Raw genomic sequence first — 20403 nt, forward strand, 5'->3', positions numbered from 1 at the left:
AACACCAGCTGGCTCACAGCCAAAGGCTTGAACACCTTTCTGCACCCACCTCCTGTCCCTGGAATGGTTCTTTTTCCCAGCTGGTGGAGACATATCAGCACGTCACGTCCCAGCGTTGCAATGCTTTTTCCAAACGTGCTATTTGTTGCCTTCCAAGCCAGTCCCTCTGCTGTGATCTGCTTGCATTTGTGTAAAATGGGATGTTTTTTGGCTGAGCATTGCAGGGTCAGACCTTCCATGCTTGTGGTACTGTGAAACCAGCATCAGGAGTTCTGTGGGAAAGCTAGACAAAGACTTTGGCTGTACCATTCCTTGTCACGAAGTTCCTTGTTACATGAGATGTGCAAGCTCTGTTACAGCCTCTTGGCTAGTGCAGAGGGGCACCATGGCAGCAATGAAAGGGAAGGCCTGGAATCAGGAAAACGGAATGGGAGTAACCAGAGACTACAGAATTAATAAGAAAGACTGTTTTCCACAAGATGTTGGTTACGATGGCTTTGCTGTGGCTTCCTCCAGACAAACACTTGTCAGACAACACTGTCCTACCCAGGATGTGGGTGTAGGTAAATGGCTTTCTATGAAGCCTTGCAATAAAATCTACCACAGAACATTAGAGAGTGCAAAGTATTGGTTATAGATCTTGGAGGTTTACATTACTTTTATAGGGAGTTTGGGTTATATTTTAGATTTACTTAGTGTTACAGAGCCAAGCAGTGGTGTTGCAGACAGAAGATATTTGATGCCTCCACAATCAGACCTATGGCTGAGCCCTTTGATTCAGATTCCCACCCAACTGTACAAAATACCAGAAGTAGGGTGGGCAGGAATGCCTGCACTGACTCTGTTCCAGAATGGGCCTGATCCTCCATATGGATCAGGCAAATCCAAACTGGTTTTGTGCAGGCTGATAGTAGGAGGCTTCCAGTCACTCCTCCAATATTGAGGATTATTAGGGCTAATGACCACTGAATCATATATTTTCATCTTTATCATTGCTACCTCTCTTTAGCACTATGAACAAGACCGTGTGGAGTGTGGATAAAGCATAGAACACCAAGATGCTCCCTGCCCTAGAGAGTTTTTCTGTTAAACGTAGGAAAAGAGTTAGGTAAGCACTGAAAGACTTGGAAACACAAGAGAGTAGCTTACCTTATCTGCTTGAGGGTACAGGTGGCTTGGAACAGAGCTGACAGCAAGACTTTTCCATGAGAAAGTCTTAAATAGATGTTTAAGTTGCAATGTGTTGGGATTTTCATTTAGATTTCCTGAGAGGGAGAAAGAAGAAGTTTCAACAAGAGCAAAACAGGGAGAAAAATAAATTGTTGCAAAATAGAAGTGCAAGAGAAAAACATGAAGCTTGCCATTAAATAATCATTTGTTCTTCCAGTTAAAATCTGTAGTGACAACTGGGTTGTTTTCACTTCAGATATTTTACAGCAGCTGTATAATGCCTGGGATGCCCCTAAGCAGATGATTTGGATTACAAACTGGATTTGTCCCTCTTCCAGGGGGAGACTCTTGGAGGAGTACTGTAAAGCAATCCTGATAAACAGGATAAAGGGGTGGGTGGTTCTTATAATCCTCAAATATCAATATTAATAACAAAGAAATAGTTCTTTAAAATACTACAGGCAATAATGTTCAGAGTTGGGTTTTTTTTTCCGTAAAAAAACCTGATAACTGATCACTACTGCAGTCATCACCATGAAGTAACTAATATTAGCTCGATTTTATGGGCTAGGAAGTGGAGTCAGAATGATTAGGACTTGCCCAAGGCCACAGAGCTAGCAGCCAGGCAGGAAGAAAACTCCAGATTTCCTGGCTCCCACTCTCCTCCTAAATTTATCCTCCACACTCCAATGACATCAAAACAGTGGACTTTTTTCATCGAGATAAAAAAATATCCATTTTTCAAGTGGTTAAAATATGTCATGAATTTGCACCCAAAATACTCTCCACAGAATCAGGCACTGCTGGAATGTGATTTAGCATGTTTTAGAGCACCTTTGCCATACCCTGCACAACAGGATACAATGGAGAGTGGCCAGAGCCTCTACTCTCTGAGCTAACCAGAATGGGATACATGGAAGAGCTGCACTGTGGGACTGTGCAAGTCAGAAACAGTGGGAGAGCAAGAGCTGCCCGAGAATGCACAACACGGAAGAGGATTTTGGATCAAGGGATCCCTGACTTGAGTAAAGGCAAAACCCCCTGTCGTTTCAACTGAGGTATTTCCCGTCCAACTTCATAGGTAAAATGACAAGTAATGTTTGGTTAAACCGTTCAACACATGACATGCCCATTCCTGGGCCATTACAAACCCAGTATATTTATTATCCTCTAGATGGTTAAATACCTATTTATACAGAAGTGAGATAGATAAGCAGGCATGACTACATAAGCAGGAACATCCACAAAATGCAGCATTTCACTGAGGGATGTGATTGATAATTTGTCTTGGATTAGGCTGATGTACATGTTGTAGTAGGTTACAGTTGTTTTCATTCCAGCTGTAAAAAAGGGGGATGCCCATTCCTCAGCCTGGTGTGTTAATTTAAACTGAAATCGTGTTAGGTTAATTAATAACAGTAGCTGTGAGAGAAGCAGCTGAAGGTAGCTAGCTCTTCTGCCTCATCAGCAAAGCTGTCAGAGCTCAGGAATTAGAGAGACTAATTAGTGTGTTCCAACAGTGGTTTCTAAAATCCTATTTTCCATTTAATTTCAATGGACCAAGAGGTGCTGTGTCCATCAGTTGTGCTGTCACAGCTGAGAGGTGGTAACTTGGAGCTGAGCACATAATCGTTGCTGAAACTTCCTGTCAGGAACACTGGAGGTGACTTGCTCTTTCCTGCTCAGGTGAGGCCTCCTCAATTGCAAAATAAATTAGTTTCATCCCTTTATATCCAACCTCTGTGCAGAAGTGGTCTGGGTTGAGGTCTGAGATGAGATTCCACACGTAGACTTATGGTAGGCCTTTAAGCTCAACTTAGTTTCATTTAATTACATTTGGATTGAGATTAGATGAATTTAATGCAAACCAACAGAAGACACACTGAACTAGGAAGTTATTGAAATGATCACACTGTGCTAATGAGCGTCTACTCCTGAAAGCTCATGCAAATTAAGATAGGATCTGAGTGTAAAACACAATGGCCCTCCCAGAGAACCTCCAAATGTGAACATTCTTGTTCTGAACAAGTTCCTGTGTTCTTCCTTATCTCCATTGGCAGCTCAGGTTTGTCTAACCAGGAAATTCACCTTGGGCAGAGATGGGGTGTGGATCTGAAGTGAAACAACGAGTCCTGTGTGGACATTCTTAAGCATTTCCATGTGTGAACAAGTTTTTACCCTCCAGTCATCCAGAAGAGTCTGTATGCTGAACCCTGTCAGCCAAGTTCCACATATTTCAAAGTACAAATTTCTCTGTGAACTTGCCTGGTTCACAGGTCAGACCGACCTTCTCTGTTTTGTCATAGGTAGACACCTGTTAGCCCAATACAAATGCCCACCGTGTTTACTGTGAGGTGTACAAATAATGAGAATTGCTTTGATTAACTTCTACTCCATTCAGGCTGTGCAAAAACTTCCAGATAAGATTCGGAGAGAGAAGGAAGGCTTAATACTTTAATTAGTGCACCCAAAGTGCGTCTGAAGTCTTGTACTTACACATTAGAAACTCCAGCTCTGCGGGGTTGATAGGAGATTACTGGGCTTTAGGAACAATCTTTTACTGGTCTTAAGGCTTGATGCCATGGAAAATACAGCCTGTGGACAGTGCATCTGCCATTCATGTAATGTTGGTGCCTCTCCTCTCCCTGCAGGGCTTGGAAGATACCCGATGTTTGTTTGGAACATCCCTATCTCATACATATGCTCCTGTCTCAGGAAGGAGGAACTGGCTTGTGTTCCAGACTGCTTTCATTGGGACACGTGCAGACCTCCCTTTATTTATCAGAGGTATGAGGAAGACCCATTTGATACCTTTTGGGGCATTTACCTAATGGAGATCTATTTCAGAGACATTTCTTGTGTGGGAGGTTGAGACGTTATCTCCAAGTCTTGTAGTATCAGCAGGAAAATACTTGATATAGACACAGCTAAGGAGTAGAGACAGTAAGTAATATTCCTGTGTAAAGAGATGAGCTGAGGATCTGCCCCCTACTCAAAGAGCTATCAAATTGAAGGCACTCCTTTCCTTATTCTCTGCATTCATCCTGATATGCCTTGGTTTCCTTTCAGCTCCTCATGGCTGGATTAGGACATAACCTTTAGAAAATCAGACACTTTGGTCCTTTCAGCAGCTGCTCTTCCACTGTCCAGTTTTCATGCTGATATACCCATTTGATTTCATCCTAATCCACACAAAATTCGAATTTCTTAGAGCTGGAAGAGTTTTGACCTATGAGGTTCTGAAGTGGTTATTAGATGGGATTAATGCATCTGCCATGCAAAGATTCTTTCAAGAGTGTTCAGAGGTTTTGGTTTTGAAGGTCTTTGGGGTTGGTTTTTTTTCCCCCACAGAATTCACTTTAATAGATTTCAACCCTTCACAAGACATTACTTTGTATGTGCATGTGTGTGAGTGTGTGCATATGAGTGTGTGCCTGACCCTCTAACCTGAGTACAGTAATTTAAGGGGTTGTTTTACAAACCCACATTTCCAAAGCCCTCGATCTTGCACGGATCTGGCATGGAAAACTCAGAGAGCAGCCAGAAATCAAGTCCTCTCTACTCCCACCCTTTTTATTTCTGTGAATGAGTATGTAAGAGACCAATAAATCTAAAACTGTGCAGGCGTGGAGGAAATCATAAGAGTCAGCCTGGTGATATTACCATGGGGACCTGTGAAATCACGGAGGATTTATACAAGCACACACGGTGATGTTGTCATTAAGAAAAAAAATTAAATGGGAGGATGGTGGTTCTGCTCTGTGCTGCGTGTGGCAGCCATCTCAGACACATGATTTGGTACCTCCCCTCTGTGCTCTGCTCCAGAATGCCAACCCAAGGGCAGAAATTTTTCCAGCCCCACCAGTGTTCTGGAAATCAGCTTCTGCTTGGGCAAAAACAGTTCTGGCTGCTTGTAAAGCAAAACAGTTCTGGCTTGGTGTCTTTGACATTTGGGGAAGGACTTATGGGAGAGAGAGGTAATTTCTGCTGCTACACCCAAATCTCATGGAGACCACGTAGGCCAGACTCTGGGCAAATGGGTACTGGGACCAGCTGCACAGCCTGGGCCTTGGACTAATGCCCTTGAGGCTCCTGAGCCATGGGGGTGCTGCTGACCAGCCAAGCAGGCCAGGCATCTCCTTGAAGGGAGATGGAAAGTTTTGAATCCTGTCTACCTGCCCAGAGCTTCTCCCATAGCTCCAGGGCAATAGGACTTTCACAGTTTTCTTTGTATTTACAATGTATTTTTTCTGCACTGGGAGAACTAGATATCTGGACAGATATGGCCCTGGGCAGCCAGGAACCTCCCCTGGGTGCCAGGATGGGGGACTGGTGCAGGAAATAGCTGTAGAAACAGCTGGGTGTCAGGGGGGCAAGGGCTGAGGAGCGATTTTTCCCTACCATTCCCCATCCAAATGCCCCTGCAAAGTTGGTTCACTCCCTTCTTTGCAAGAGAGCCCCTAATAGAGGATGAGGTGCTGGGTTCAAAGAGGATGGATGACCCCACTGCACTGTGCCCGAGGCAGGGGAGGAAGGGGCCAGGAGATGCTGTGGGCTCTGGACCTCACCCTCTCCTTCCTGGCCGGGGCCAGCAGCGCTGCCTTCAGCCCGCCTCGCCCACCACAGCTGATTTCCCAGGGCGCTTCGTGAGGCGCCCGAGGGAAAAAAACACGGCAGGGGATTAATTGCAAACTCCTGCCTACACCCCGCCAGTTTCGGGGCCGGGGGCAGGATCCGAACGGTCTGGTTGTCTCTGCTGGGGGAATGTGGGAGATAATAACCTTCTCTCAATTAACATTACCCCTGCTCCCGCTACAGCCGGTTGGCTCCTTCCCGCTGCTCGGGGAGAGGTTTTCCTGCGAAGCACCGCGAGCAGCGAGCTCAATCTGCTCTGCTTGGAGCTCGTTGCTGCTCGGGCCAAATGGATTTGAGGTTTGATGTCTTAGTCGAAAATCCACGGGCGATGGGATGAGACCGCCCCTGAAGAGGCAAACTTCGAGCTCCCATCTCTCGATTCTCCCCTCCGTAGCCTCCAGGCATGTTCCTTCCCCGCGCTGGGGGATGACTTGGAGCACACGCTCGCAGTTTTAATCCAATTGCCAGTGACTTTCCTGCACCCAGCCTGGATGCCAGGGAACGTTTCCCTTTTTAGTTCTGTGTTTCCCTTTTTCTGTTCATTTTGTTCTGCTACTTCTCTCCTCTCCTCTCCTCTCCTCTCCTCTCCTCTCCTCTCCTCTCCTCTCCTCTCCTCTCCTCTCCTCTCCTCTCCTCTCCTCTCCTCTCCTCTCCCTCTCCCTCTCCCTCTCCCTCTCCCTCTCCCTCTCCCTCTCCCTCTCCCTCTCCCTCTCCCTCTCCCTCTCCCTCTCCCTCTCCCTCTCCCTCTCCCTCTCCCTCTCCCTCTCCCTCTCCCTCTCCCTCTCCCTCTCCCTCTCCCTCTCCCTCTCCCTCTCCCTCTCCCTCTCCCTCTCCCTCTCCTCCTTCTCCTTTTTTGCCTTTTTTTCCCCTTCTTTTTTCCTCCTTTTTGCTTTTTTTACCCTTTTCTCGAGAAAAATACCAATTCCATAGGACAGGATGGACTCTTGATGAAGAACTGCAGTGCCTGAAATGTTATCCCCATCCCTGGGGATGGGCGTTGGCGCCGGCGGGTCCCATCGCCCTCCCGCCCTCGGATCTCCCCCAGTATCCGGGGAAGCGTCCCGCTTTCTGAGGGCTCCGAGTTTGCCGTTCACTCTCCCAAAACATGGATGGGGGCTGAATCCCGTGATCCTCTTCTAGAGAGCAGAGCTATAGGCGGAGAATAACCCCCATAATATTTGAGAATAACCCTCAAATATAAAGGTGTTTCAAAGTTTTCCCTACAGAATCATCCTGTCACAGTGCTGCCCAAAGAAGGACATTAATCCAGCAAAGTCATTCGTGTTTCCTACGGGGCTAGAAATATTGTAATAAAGGCGCTAAAAGAGAAAGGAGCAGCCCGTGGGATTTATTCCACATACTTTGACTATTAATTATACCTTTTATTTATTTATTTATTTATTTATTTATTTGTTTGTTTGTTTATTTTTTAAATGCTGGTTGTCAGCAAGACCAAAAGCATTCAAAACGAGTTTTGTGGACTGAGAATCACAAACCTTGACAGGTTACCGTGTATCCATAGTAAAAGGCATGTATATACTGGTGCCTAGATGCAGTCTTGCTGGATTTGAGCAGTTTTTCGAAACTGCATTTTAATGGAAGAGCAAGAGGGGGACGATCACGAGCAGATATGCCATGTATATGTGGTCGTGTGTATCTATATGTACACACGGGGTATGGCCCACACACCGGATCTAAACGGCGAGAACATATCATGTCCTAGAGGAAGTCAATGAACTCGATTAAAGCAGAGGCATATTTATTTCGTTGTATTCTGGCTCCAGACATCTAAACACCTGACTGCTTGAGACAAAGGCAGATTTTCCGGAGACCCTCCGAGAGCAGCAGAGAGTGCCAAGCTGCTCCGGCCAAGCATGCTGCCCCGACTTCCCCGGTACCGCCCTAGCAGGACCTCTGTGAGTTCCTCGCCTCTGTTACCTGCAGCAGCTCTTTCTCTCCCCGGGCGCGTTTTCCGAGACTTTTAAGTTAGTCTGGGCAAAATGTTCTTGACTTCGAGGGACGCTGATGGTGAGGATGACGTAATTTCTGAAAGAAGCAGCTAATTAGACGCGGGCTGCGGAGCCGTGGCCCCGGCAGGGTAAGAGCGGGGCGGCGCTGATGCCACCCGGCCGCCTGGGAGGCCGCTGCTCCGCTGGGTTCCTCCCTGCCCGCGGGAGGAAGGCGGGGGTAACCTCCCGAGTCTTGGCACTCCGGGCGGGAGCCGTCGGAAGAGCTGCCTGGTCTTCTTGCTCTTTCTCATTGACTCATTCCTGGCACAAGGAAAAAAAAAAAAAAAAAAATGGAAGGAAAAAAACGGAGGCGAGAGGGCGAGCGGTCTGGCTTGTCTCCTTTCATCTCTGCGGCCCATCAGCAGTGGGGGGCGCAAGAAGACAGCAGTTAGTGTAGGGCCGCGGTGATCACAGCCAGGGACCGCCGGCTGGGAGGGTGGGAGGGAGGGGAGATGCCGACTGGCGCTGCGGGGAGGACGGATGCGATGCGGGCGGGAGTGGGAACGGCGCAGGCCTGAGCTGGCCGGGGAAGGCAGGGACGCCGTCCTCCCCCTAGCCCAAACTCCTCCAGGGTTCTGTCGTGCTCCTTTCTCGTCTTCTTTGTCGATGAGACTTGCCTGGGACTCCGGGATCAGCTCCTAAAGGAGCGTGCAAGAGGCCGGCAGAGAAGCAGAGCCACAGAGCGCGGGCCAGGCAGCGCAGGGAAGGCCTGGAGCGAGCAGCTGGCCCCGAGTGTGTGCCATGGCTACCTGCTGCAGCCTTCACGGCACTTACCCCGTGCCCTGCTCACTGCTGCCCTGCATGGCTAACAAACTCCTGCATGACAAACAAGCTCCTGCCTTTCTCTGCCGGGGCCTCCCAGTACGCGCTCGTTTCCTCTTTTGGAAGCAGCTAAGCCCGGACACTTGGGCTTCGCTTCTAACATTGTCTTTTCTCACGCCAGTTCTCAGGCAACACAACAGGCAATCACACGAACCGTGGCCAGATTTTTCTCTCCACGCAATGTCGATACGCCCCCTATTCCCAGCAGAATCGTGGTGATCTCTCAGCCTGCGTGCAGCTGCAGTGCCTTTTTCCACTGACCAGCACACCCACCCTGCACGCCGGGCATCCCGTGCGACCTCCTGGGGAGAAATCCATCGCACCGGGCGCCCATGCGGGCCTCAATTTTCTCTGTGATTCTGGATGCAACACGGTCAAGGTCGGGCCCACCTCGGGATCCATATGAGAGAAGATTTTTTCCTCCTTCAGCTCAGCCTGGCAAGCAGGAGGCCTGAAAGACAAGCCCTCCGAGGCAAAGAGTGCAAACACCCCCCGGCACTGTGCCTCTGTGCCCGGGCATAGAGAGGACAGGCAGGCTGACATTCGGCATTACTGCTGTATGTGTATCAAAGGGTTAATGCAGTTCTGTTACAGCGCTGGGTAACTCAGGTTGCCTCATTTCCCGCCCAATCGTTTCACCGTTTCTGATCATCAGTGACCAAAAAGCTCAGCTGAAATGTTTATTGGAAACTATTGGTAGTGATAAATGGGATCAGAAGTCAGTCAGAAGTTCCAGCAAAATTTCTGCCTTCTTCTTGAGTATGCATCAATAAGTGTGTGTGTGTGGGAGGATCCTAAATTAATCTGCTTCCAAGTATTTTATTTATTTTGGTAATAATTTTTTTAGACCAAAATGTTTTTATATATATATGTACTATATCTATATTATATAATATAGTATATAATTAATATATACTATACTTTGGTCGAAGTTTTTAGACACTCAGAATTTCCTACATGTTCCTGGGCTGCACTTTTTGGCAGAAGCCCATGACTTTCTGTGAAAGTTTTCTACATCTGTGCTTTTGCCCTGATTGCTGTCTCACCTGACATGCATGGTGTGCCCAGAGCTGCGCTCTGAGAGACCAGAGAGGAACAACGGGGCAAAGGAGAAGGATCCCCAGCAGCACAGCTCATCGAGGTCACAGACTTTGCTCAGTGCAGATTAGCTGCCTCTCCATGCCCACCTTGTCTCTGTCCTTGTCCAGGGGATAATGGATTTCACAGATGGGGGATGGACAGAAAGTGGTCAGGCACCGGGGATACAGTACCCAGAGTGCAAAGCTGGGATTTCTGTCAGGCAGCGGTGCTGAAGCACTTGGACATTGCTCAGAGAGTCAGGGTGGAGATTTTGTTTCTGTGGAACAAATCTAGCCAGTGGATTCACATCCTCGTCCCTGGGGGTCATGTACAGAGGTACAAGCCAAAAATAAACTAGGCCGCCAAACCTGCTGTTAGGGATGCACTGTGAGAACAGATCTCTCAGCTTGGCTAGCTGTAAGTGAAGATTTTTGAAAGTGGGACTGGAAGCTAAGGGGTTAACATTCATTGTTAAAACTATGTACAATTTTCATTCATCAAGCCTTTCATGCCCCTATTTGAGGTTTGATATGTGTTTGTTTTGGGGAGAGTTTGAATGAGACGGTGGTGTCCAGTATTTGAACCAGCATTTTGCATCAGTGCAACAGCTATTTTTAGGGACACTCAGATTCAGTGAGGAGTGAAAGAATTTTCATTGAGATGCCTATTCTTGATGACTGGGGTTTCCTTTTTCTTTCCTCCCCCCTTTCCCTGCCCCTACTTCTTCCCCCTTTCCTTCCCCTTTCTCTTCCCCTTCTCATTATGTTCCCTTCCTGTTCCCTCCCTTTCTTTTTTGTTCTTCTTTTCCTCGTTTTCATTTGTTTGTCTCATATACAGCTTTCTGCTTCTTGTCATTCTAAACAGAGTCTCATGATGTGTGTAAAGAGAAAACAAGAGGCAACACGCCTGTTCCCATGGGGCCAAATCTGCTTCTTTTCAAATCTAAGGGGAAATCACCTTTTCATTACAAGAGACACGCTGTTGGGTCTCTGGAGTAAGTTACCCACTTCAGGCATTTCCCTAATGGTGAGAGGTCCCAGCAGATCCTGTACCCCTTTGACACCCTTATCTCCAAAGGAACTTTTCTTTGGGATTTCTCACACACTCCCCAGGGATGGAAAAGGTCCCCAGGATCCAATATATGAGCTAGGACTTTTTCAACCATTTTCTCTAGGCAGAATTTCCACCTCTTAGCGTCAGTGCCCAATGCTCTGAGCCACACCTATGCTCCTCTCTGCACATGTTCATGAGGCTCCGTATAAAAACATCCTCATCATAGTAAAAATGCCAGCGTTTGGCCTATCTGGAGCAGAACCAGGCTGGAAAGCGGCAGGGCTGCAAGAGGGCGCAGAGAGTCGCTGGTTCTGGCCGTGCGCCACTTGCTTACAGCAGACACAGCGCACTGCAAATGCCCCTCGTTTCAAGCATTTCCTTCAGGGAAGGGCCAGGAGACCGTCTCTCCGGGACATTACCGCCTGCCTGGGGGGGACAAAGGGAGAATTAGCTGGGGTGTCCCGGCGTGCAGCCGGCGGTGGGGCCGGGGCCGGTACCGGAGCCCTGACGGGAGGGCGGGCAGCCTGCGGGGCGGCGTTCGGGCAGGCAGCACCGCTCCTCTCGGCCCCTTCTGGGCCTCCAGTTTGTTTTAAATTAAGCAGGACACCAAAATACTAAATTGGGTGAAAGAATGTGTGTTCGCCTCTGGCATTCCTGCGGTTTTCTCCTGATAATGCCTCATCCCCGCTTATGTCTCCTCCTTTGAGCACTCCCCTGAAACACCTCAGTGTTTCTCTAAGAGATATTTCGGAGCACCAGGTCTCAGACGACGCTGTCACCCGCAGGGGGAAATCTCGAAAGTACACAGCACGAAGGGCTGCTAGCTCAGTTCTCGTTAAATCAAGTATTTAAGAAAAAAAGTCTAGTCGCGAGAACCAGTGAAATACTGTCGAATTTTATTTACCTGTGCCTTCCTCTGAATGATTTTTACTCCATAAATACCTTTTTGTTCTCAAATCTAGAAGTTTGCCCCTCAGATCGTGTTTCTTCTGCTCATTCTAACATTAAAAGGTTGCCGCAGTTTTATGGCTCTCGGCGAGTCTGGGAGAGATAGGAATTGAAATTGAAAGCCCAAATTCCTCAGTATTTACTCACTGTCGTTAGTAAAGCAGAAGATTTAGTTTCCACAGTCAAACTTGTCCTGAATATCCTATGAGAGGGAGTCGTGCACTTCCCCGCGCCCCCCACGACCCGCTTCCCCTAGATTTTGGGTTAATAAAGTAAATATCTCCAGAACCTATGCGATGACAATGAGGTGTTGCTTCGGACAGCCAACAGGTAAAAAACCCAAAGAATCTATCGAGAACAGACAGATGTTCTTCGCGGAGGTGCCGGGATCCGGCATTCAGAGATACAGGGAGGCAGAAATGTGTCCCGGATCGGATCCTGTAAATACCATGACATGCTTTCCTAGGCACATCCCACTCACGGCTCTGTCCTCTCTCTCCTTAACGCCACTTACGTGTTACGTGCTGTCATTGTACCAGCTTGTCTTTACACACAAGAATAATGCGCCTATTATTCTCTTCTCTCCAAAGCTTCCACCTCTAATCATGTCGTAAAAAATAGCCTTAATAAAACAGTGATAATTACGCCATTATTGTTAACACTACCCATTAAAAATTTAAAAATAGGTTTTCTGGTTTGGTCACCCATTTGAGCTAGGTATCACTTTTTGCGCCACTAAGTTGTTCCGTGGTATGTCAAAACTTTCTTCCTTTTTTAAAGACGTCAAGACCTCAGGGTTTTTTAAGAGAAACTGATTGTGGGTTCCCAGTCCTAACTGGACAGTACCGGTCAAAAGTTATTGACACCCTGTTGACTGGCTAAAAAAAAGAAATATCCCGCAGGGAAGGAGGGTGTGATGTGACTTTCTTTCTGCAGGCTTAGCACTTTCAAGGAAAATGCCTGATTTATGAGCATATCACTCTATCAATGTTTTAATGTCCCCCTACTATTTCTCGTTTTGGGAAGCGGGGGGTGTGTGTGTTTAATTTGCTTTTCACATACGGGGCTACATTTCAGACAGTGTTAAGGTAGGATTCGGTGTCCTGATCCCGCCTTGGCCATATATCAGCAACGAAAGCTGCAAACTCGGAGAAATAAATGAATTTGAAAAGTTTTGAGCGTATTTATGGTATCCTGGCTGTGACCTAAAGAGTGACAGAGAATAGGGCTTAAATCTCCGTCTGGAGCATGCAGGAAAAAAAACCCACCCACACCCACTGGCATACACTTTCCAATCTGCCTGGAAATTAATCCCGAATGAGGGAGTCTCCTTTCAAATCGAGCATGACAGATCTGAGAGAAACACTAGACAGAAGGCAGCGTGCCGGACCCCGCATTCCCGGTGAGGGAAAACTCCTCTGCGGCGGCAGAGGACGGGACGGGACTCCTCGCTCCGCCACGTCGCGTCACTGGCTCGTTGACATGCGAGGGGCCCTTGCGGCGGTACTCCTCCTGGGGGATGGAAAAATAGACATTTTAAGAAGCCTTTACTAATCCAATCTAAATGACCCCAAAAATTCCAGTACTTTTTTTTCCCTCTCCCCCCCCGCCCCTTCTTAGATTCCACTTGGGCCTTTAACTCTCTGTGTTTACCCTTGGCAAATTAAAGCATGAGTTGTTGGGGGAGGCGGGCGGACGTCTGTCCGTGCGGGGGTGCTCCGCAGCCTCTCCTGCTGCAGGCTGCATCAAACCTTCCGTGGCAATGACCATTGTCTCGGGCACAACAAAACCTCCGACCCGGGGTACAAGACGGGTGGCTTCTTGGTGGACACGCATTAAGAATGGGGTAAGGAAAGAGGCAGCGGTGACTCCTAAACGAAGATGATAAAATTCCTGGGCATCGGCCAGCATAATCCACAGGAATCATCCCCAGGGCTCCAGTCTGCCAGAGGGAGGATTTCCCATTGATTTCCTCCCAGTCGTTTCCATTGCCCACTCTAGGAGTGCTCCCTTGCACTCAGGATTCAGCTCCCGATTACGGTCTTATTTAAGAACGGACATGAATATCCCTCTTCTTACTACCACCAAACTCGTTGTGATGCGGAAATCCTCTCTGTCCGCCATAGATACCAGTCAGATTCTTCCCACAGGGCTGCTTGGCCGAGCTAGGGAAGAGGCTGGAGGTGAACTTCCTCGGGAAGCTGGGGATACCGTCGGCCCAGGGGGAGGCTGAACCTTCACACTGCCCGTGGAGGTGTCAGGAACAAGAACACACCTCCCCTGCTTACTCCGACAAAGCGCAAAACCCACGCCGCCAGCCGTGGGAAGCGGCACAGCGCGACACGGGCGGAGCGCTGCCCGAGCACCCCCGCCTCGCCTTGTCTGGCCTTGCCCCACAGCTCCGGTCCGCACCGCTCCTCTCAGCGGGATCAGCGCTGCCCTTCTGCTCTGCTCAGCACCGAAGACGGACTGCCTTATACATCCATCCATCCATCCATCCATCCATCCATCCATCCATGCACCCGGACCTGGTCCTGCTTCCCCGACTCCGCTCTCGCACAGCCCGCGGAGCCGAGCCCGGCTGCGGCAGGGATGGGCGGCAGGGATGGGCGGCAGGGATGGGCGGCACGTCCTCACAGGGCACACGTCGGTCTAGAGGCTGCCAGGGGAGAGAAGGGAAAGGGAATTTAACAATGAGTTTTTAAGAATTTTGCAAGCTCAGGAGCAGTGCAGGCTTCACAACGTGTGGTGGAAAGCAACACTGTCCAAAGTGTGTTATATGCATGATGTGCGTTTGCATGGACAAATTGTGGCCACAGCCCTGTAAAAATTCGTGGTTTATCACCCTGAAAATAGTATGCTTATTGCCAGGAGCACTTCTTAATCCATGCATCCAGCAGACCGGGAATCTTGTTTGCTTGTATGTTTGTTTATTTGTTTGTCTCTCTGCATCCTGCTCACAGGGCTAGACGGAAAATCCCAGCATGTTTCCTATTGCTCTGCCTGTTCCCCACCGAAGCAACGTCACCTCAGATATGCCAGTAAATTCCTTACCGGGTTGGGATTGTAATTGGTTGAGTGTTTTCTGTATCCTGACTAGCCAATAACATACCGAGAAAAAAAATTTAGAACAACCTAGCTACGACAGATGGATAAAAATTACTTGACACTACACGTGTCAGGCAATATTAACTAAAGATGAGATCCTTACCGCATTCGTTAGAAATATCATAATACACCAAAAAGATTACATGTGCCGTTGTATTTATGGTACAAGGTCCCTTATTTTCCGACAAGTGCTGTCCAAATGGTTGCCCTTGTCATGTCTATTTTAACAACATCTGCTCACTAGCATAAGCTCTGGCCTTGATAACTTGCATTTTTCTGAGCCTGAATTATTCTTGGCAGAGCTTCTTCTTGCATTTCCCCCACCCCCACCCCGAAAGTAGATAATAATTTGTGCAAAACATTTAGTTAAAAAGAAGAAAGGAGAGGAAACACAAAACCCTCATAAAAGCATAAGAATCGTAGAAAAATGGAAAAAGCAAAGGAAAAAGTAAGAGCAAACGATAAACGGCAGATAACCAGAATAACTACAATTACAAGAGAAGTAGTTGAATCTTTTCACAAGTCAGAAACAATAAATACATATCAGAATTTCCAACTGGTAAACTAACATTTTAATCTCAGCAAACAGAAAGCAATGACAATTATACCGATAGGAACCGATATTGACCCAGAGAAAGAAATCAAAGCTATTTTTACATTCAAATGTCAGCAGCGCATTTCTTTATCCTCAAGTTTGCAAAGGATTCTTAGAAGCCTTATATATGCAGTTAGGCGGAAGCCGATTGCCAGCAATAAATAATGCATCCAAGGAAGAGGCTTGAGTACGTATCTTCTCACTTCCAGGATGCAGCTAAGAATCTTCGCCTCAATTCTACATCAAGGTTGTGCCTTAAAGCAGTCAAAGGGCTATTTAATTGTCAGGCAAGGCTTCCCCCCGCGGAACTCTCTCCGCATGTTACAACATCTTTGCAGCTCCGTATGCATCTCTTTTTCACACTTCCCTCTCCATCTCAGGCTCCTACACCTGGTGCATCACGCATTTAGCCCATTCGCTCCGGCTCTTCCTTTCATCTTCCCAATGGCAGACGTTTCTATTTATCCACTGGCAATCAATGTGTGGCGTCACCGGTGGTACTGTAATGACGACTGCACCATTGAGGATGACAGCTTAGAAAGAAGAGGGCAATGGTGATCCCTCCCAGAGCAGCACAGCCGAGTGTAGCGCTCGCATCACAAGGTCACCCTATCTCACCGCTGGCTCCTCTGCATTGCCAGGAGAGGGTTGCTGGGTTTGTTCAAGGCTGGGGCGGGAGCAGGAGGGAGGGGGGGAAGAGATCTGGATTTTTTTCTCCCCTCCCTTAAGCAAAGCCACAATGGAAACCAGGAAGGAGATGGTGATGTTTCTGGAGGGGACTACTCTTGGCGCTCTAGTTGGCAAGAGGGTGCCTAATTTGTCCGAAGCAGTGGGGAGCCCCGCTGCGGAGCCGCAGGAGAAGATGATCCATCGGAACTGCATCAGCCCCAGACCTGGCCCCTTGTCGTCCCGGGAGAGAGGAGGAGGAGGAGGAGGTGGCGGAGGAGAAGACGAAGAGGAGGTGGAGGTGCTGCCAGGGACAGGGACGGTGCCGGAGAGCCGCTCGGCGGCGGCAGCACTGCTTTCGGCCGGACAGCAGCCCCCCGGAGCCCCGGAGCTCCCCTCCAGCAAAGGGCAGCAGAGCAGCTCGGACACCGAGTCGGATTTCTATGAGGAAATCGAGGTGAGCTGCACCCCGGACTGCGCCACGGGGAGCGCCGAGTACCAGCACAGCAAAGGTACCCAACTCCTTCCCATGCCCCCAGCCCCGCGTCCGCTCCGGGGCTGGGTGGCAGCACTGGTGGGGCGGGGGGGACTGCCGGAGAGGGTTTTCCCCTCGCCAGCTGAGCGAGGGGCAACGAAATCGGGTGTGTGTGTGTGTGTCTGCGCGTGTGTGATCTCTTTCCCGACTGATTGCTCACCTCCCTGCCAACGGGAGACTTGTTTGGGAGTCAGAGGACACGACACCGGGCAGCCCCCGCGTCCCTGGAGGGGAGCCAGGCTTCCCGTCGTGGATGCGTCAGGTCTGCAGCTTGTCCCGTAGGATCTTTTCGGCCAAGGCAGCCACGCGCTCTCCTCTTCAGTCTGTTCTATTTTATTTTTATTCCTCCCCATCGCCTAGACAGTGCATACTTCAGGAAATCCCTTACGATCCTCCACACCGGCGGGTTTTTTTGTATGTGTGTGTGTGTGGGTAAGATCAAACGGGTTTTCTGGCCAAGAGCTGTTTGTGGTTTTGCAGGGTGAAATGTGCCCGGGCGAGTGCGGAAGCGTCCATAAAGATCATAAAATCGCTTGCCGACTCATGCCAGCCCCGAGTGCGGTAGCGAGGGCCTTGTTTGCACGTTGGGTTTAAAAAAAAAAAAAAAAAAAAAAGAGGTCCAAATTACCTTGTCACTTCTATGTCTCGGTGGCGCCAGCTCGGAAATGGTCCCAATGAATTAATTGCCTTTGGTCTCGGGCACAATGAGGGAGAGTTGCATTTGAAAGGAAAGGCAGCGGACAGGCCCCTTTTCCCCCTGCCCCCACTCCCCACTCCCTATTCCCACCTTCCCAGCCCGGCAAAGACGTCCCTACCCTGACAACAACCCACTTCTCCCCCCTCCCCGTTCCTCAATCACTTCAAGAAGCCAGGAAGCGTAGAGAGCTCTGTCTGTCCTCCCTTGTCCCTTAGAGCGTAGTTGAAAATGTACCATCCTGTTGTTTTGAGGCTGAGCGGAGATCCCTAAGGCCTCACCTTCCCCTCAGAGAGAGCAGTCTCTGTCTGCTGGCTGCTCCACTCCCGGGTCCTTGCTGGCCTGGAGGAAGGGACAGCTGAGCCGTGCTACATGGACGGCGGGCACACCTGCCCTTTCCTGACGCTCAGGGTCGGGGGATGCTGCGGCGCTCCGGTTTCCCACTGCGGGGAGGGAGTGGGAGGCTCAGCGAGCAGACACCGCCATTGCGGGGGGTGTGTGTCGGGGAGGCTGGGGGACAGGTAACCTCCCAGCCAGAGTGAATAAGCCCCCCCTCAAACCCTTAGGCGGTGTTCCATCCCTCTTTTCGCCGCCCTCCTCCCCGGTCCTTCTTGGATCTCAGTACCCCGATCCCCTCAGTGCACCGGGGCAAGCACGGAAACGCCGCATGGGGCGGAACGGGGGGCTCGAAGTGTGTTCTCTGGGGAGGCGGACGGCGAGCATCCCTCCGTGCCCGCCCGCCTCCGAGCATGTGTCGTTGCTCCGGGCTCCCCTCGCAGGGCCGTGCTCCGAGGCGCTGGCCGGCAGCCCCAGCGGCGGGGGGGATCATCCCAAGGGCAGCGGAGGCAGCGGCGGCTCCCAGGGCTCGCTGGCCTGCAGCGCCAGCGACCAGATGCGCCGCTACCGCACCGCCTTCACCCGCGAGCAGATCGCCCGGCTGGAGAAGGAGTTTTACCGGGAGAATTACGTGTCCAGGCCCCGGAGATGCGAGCTGGCGGCTGCTCTAAATCTGCCAGAAACCACCATCAAGGTACACGCAGCTCGGACATGTTTCCAATTAGCACGATATAAATCTGTATGGCCAAACTTCCTTGCAAAACTCGGGAAAGCACTTTGCCAGCATAACCCTCCCTCTCGGCTCCCCCCGCCTCCCGCCCCTTTCCTGGCCCTGCCCGCACCCTGCAGCAATGCGGGAGACGGGACACGGCTCCCGGAGTCATCCCGGCCAGCGCCGCTAATCTGCCCTCTCCATAGCGGATTATTTTTAATCCTCCCTTCGGTTCAGTTCAGATCTGGCTCAGCTCTTGGGGGAGGGAAGAGGAAACCAGTAGCAGATCTTGTTTCGATCTCTCTATGCTTTGCCTTTTCCAAAACATTTGCACATGAAAATAAACCCGGTAGCAGCAATCCCAGGTAGTTCTGGATGCGAAATGGCAGCAATGAGGCAGAGCTGTCCGGTTTGGCCGGGACCCAGGGATGGGGGCTGGGGGGCAGCAGGACAAGCCCTAACAAGCAAAAAGGAAAACAAGCGCCCTAAAAGGGCTGCTCCTCTGGGCTTCCCTATAGATTTTTATAGGGGCTTAACTGATCCCTCTGTACGTGATGACAACTCCCTCTAGGAGGGGAAGCTGGCGCCGGTCTCCGCTCCCCGGCAGACCCACGTCCGCCGCACCGCCCCGGGAGTAGGGCCGGGGGCCAGGCGGAGCGGGGCGGCGGCGGGTGACGGCTCTCGCCTCTCCTCTGTCCGCAGGTTTGGTTCCAGAACCGCAGGATGAAGGACAAGCGGCAGCGCCTGGCCATGACCTGGCCTCACCCGGCCGACCCGGCGTTTTATACGTACATGATGAGCCACGCGGCAGCCACCGGGAACCTGCCGTATCCATTCCCGTCCCACCTGCCCCTGCCCTACTACTCGCACATGGGCATCGGCGCCACATCGGCCTCTGCCGCCACCCCCTTCAGTACCCCCCTGAGGCCTCTGGACACCTTCAGGGTCCTCTCCCATCCGTACCCGAGACCAGAACTGCTGTGCGCCTTCAGACATCCCTCTCTGTACCCTGCCCCAACTCATGGACTCAGCAGCGCCGGGGGCAACCCCTGCTCCTGCCTGGCATGCCACAGCGGCCAGTCCAACGGGCTGGCGCAGAGACCCTCCGGATCAGACTTTACCTGTTCGGCCACAACCAGGACTGACTCCTTTCTCACTTTCACGCCCTCTGTGCTGAGCAAAGCCACCTCAGTTTCCATGGACCAGAGAGAAGAAGTACCTTTGACGAGATAAACCTTTGTCTCAGGGTTATTAAACACTCATCCCTTTCCCGGACTTCTCTTCGAGTTAATGTACCTACAGCCCATGTTTATTTAATGGTGTTCTCTCCTCGGCCGTGGACAACCACAGAAAAAAAAAAGAAAAAAAAAAAGAAAAAAAAGAAGAAAAAAAAAAGAAGAAAAAAAAGAAGAAAAAAGACTAAAAATAGCTCAGTCTTAAAAGGATTTACATTCCAAGGGGGGAAAAATAAAAGAAACAGGAAAGAAAGAAATTACTAGTGATTTATCTCTCAGAAGGAATTAAGGCACGAAGGAGGAAGAAAATCAACTCAAATGAAATATGCTCCAGATAATCACCTATAGAAATGTGCTGGGACTTTCTTTTCCGTGGATAGACTTCTTCCCAAGGGCTGGGGCTTCTGCGGATCACAACAAACCTTACGCACAAACCTGTGAGACAGAGAAGGAAAATCTGAAATATTTGAAAGAAACACTGTCTTGATAACGAAATGGCTTGTGCGCATGAAGAAGGCAAAGATGCAATCCCTCAGTGTTCAGAAAATAAAAACAACAGGCAAACAGGAAAAAAAAAACAATAAAAAACCAACCCCAAAAGGTTTCCGGTTTGCAACTCGGCAGTACTATCCATTTGTGTCTATGGAAAATAACAATGCTTTACCATAAAGAAAACCTGTCATTCTGTACATTACTTTCGTGGTTTAATTGCATTCTTTACCCTCCCTTGTCTCGTCCTTCGTTGTGAGCAGAAATCCAGTATTTTATTTCCTCTTTCATTCCAACTTTTATTTTTAAGAGGCAG

The 20403-nt window shown here is 49.7% G+C and overlaps 1 protein-coding gene across 1 annotated transcript; it reads left to right on the top strand.

Annotated features, from left to right (window-relative positions):
- Positions 1–16159: 16159 nt before the first annotated feature.
- EVX1 (even-skipped homeobox 1) lies at positions 16160–19596 on the top strand. The gene is made up of 3 exons (XM_058833181.1): positions 16160–16598; positions 18095–18345; positions 19066–19596. The coding sequence occupies exons 1-3, from the start codon at positions 16160–16162 to the stop codon at positions 19594–19596; spliced, it is 1221 nt and encodes a 406-aa protein (XP_058689164.1).
- The last annotated feature ends 807 nt before the right edge of the window (positions 19597–20403 follow it).

This window comes from Poecile atricapillus, chromosome 2, assembly GCF_030490865.1.
Source record: "Poecile atricapillus isolate bPoeAtr1 chromosome 2, bPoeAtr1.hap1, whole genome shotgun sequence".
Classification (NCBI taxonomy): Eukaryota; Metazoa; Chordata; class Aves; order Passeriformes; family Paridae; genus Poecile; species Poecile atricapillus.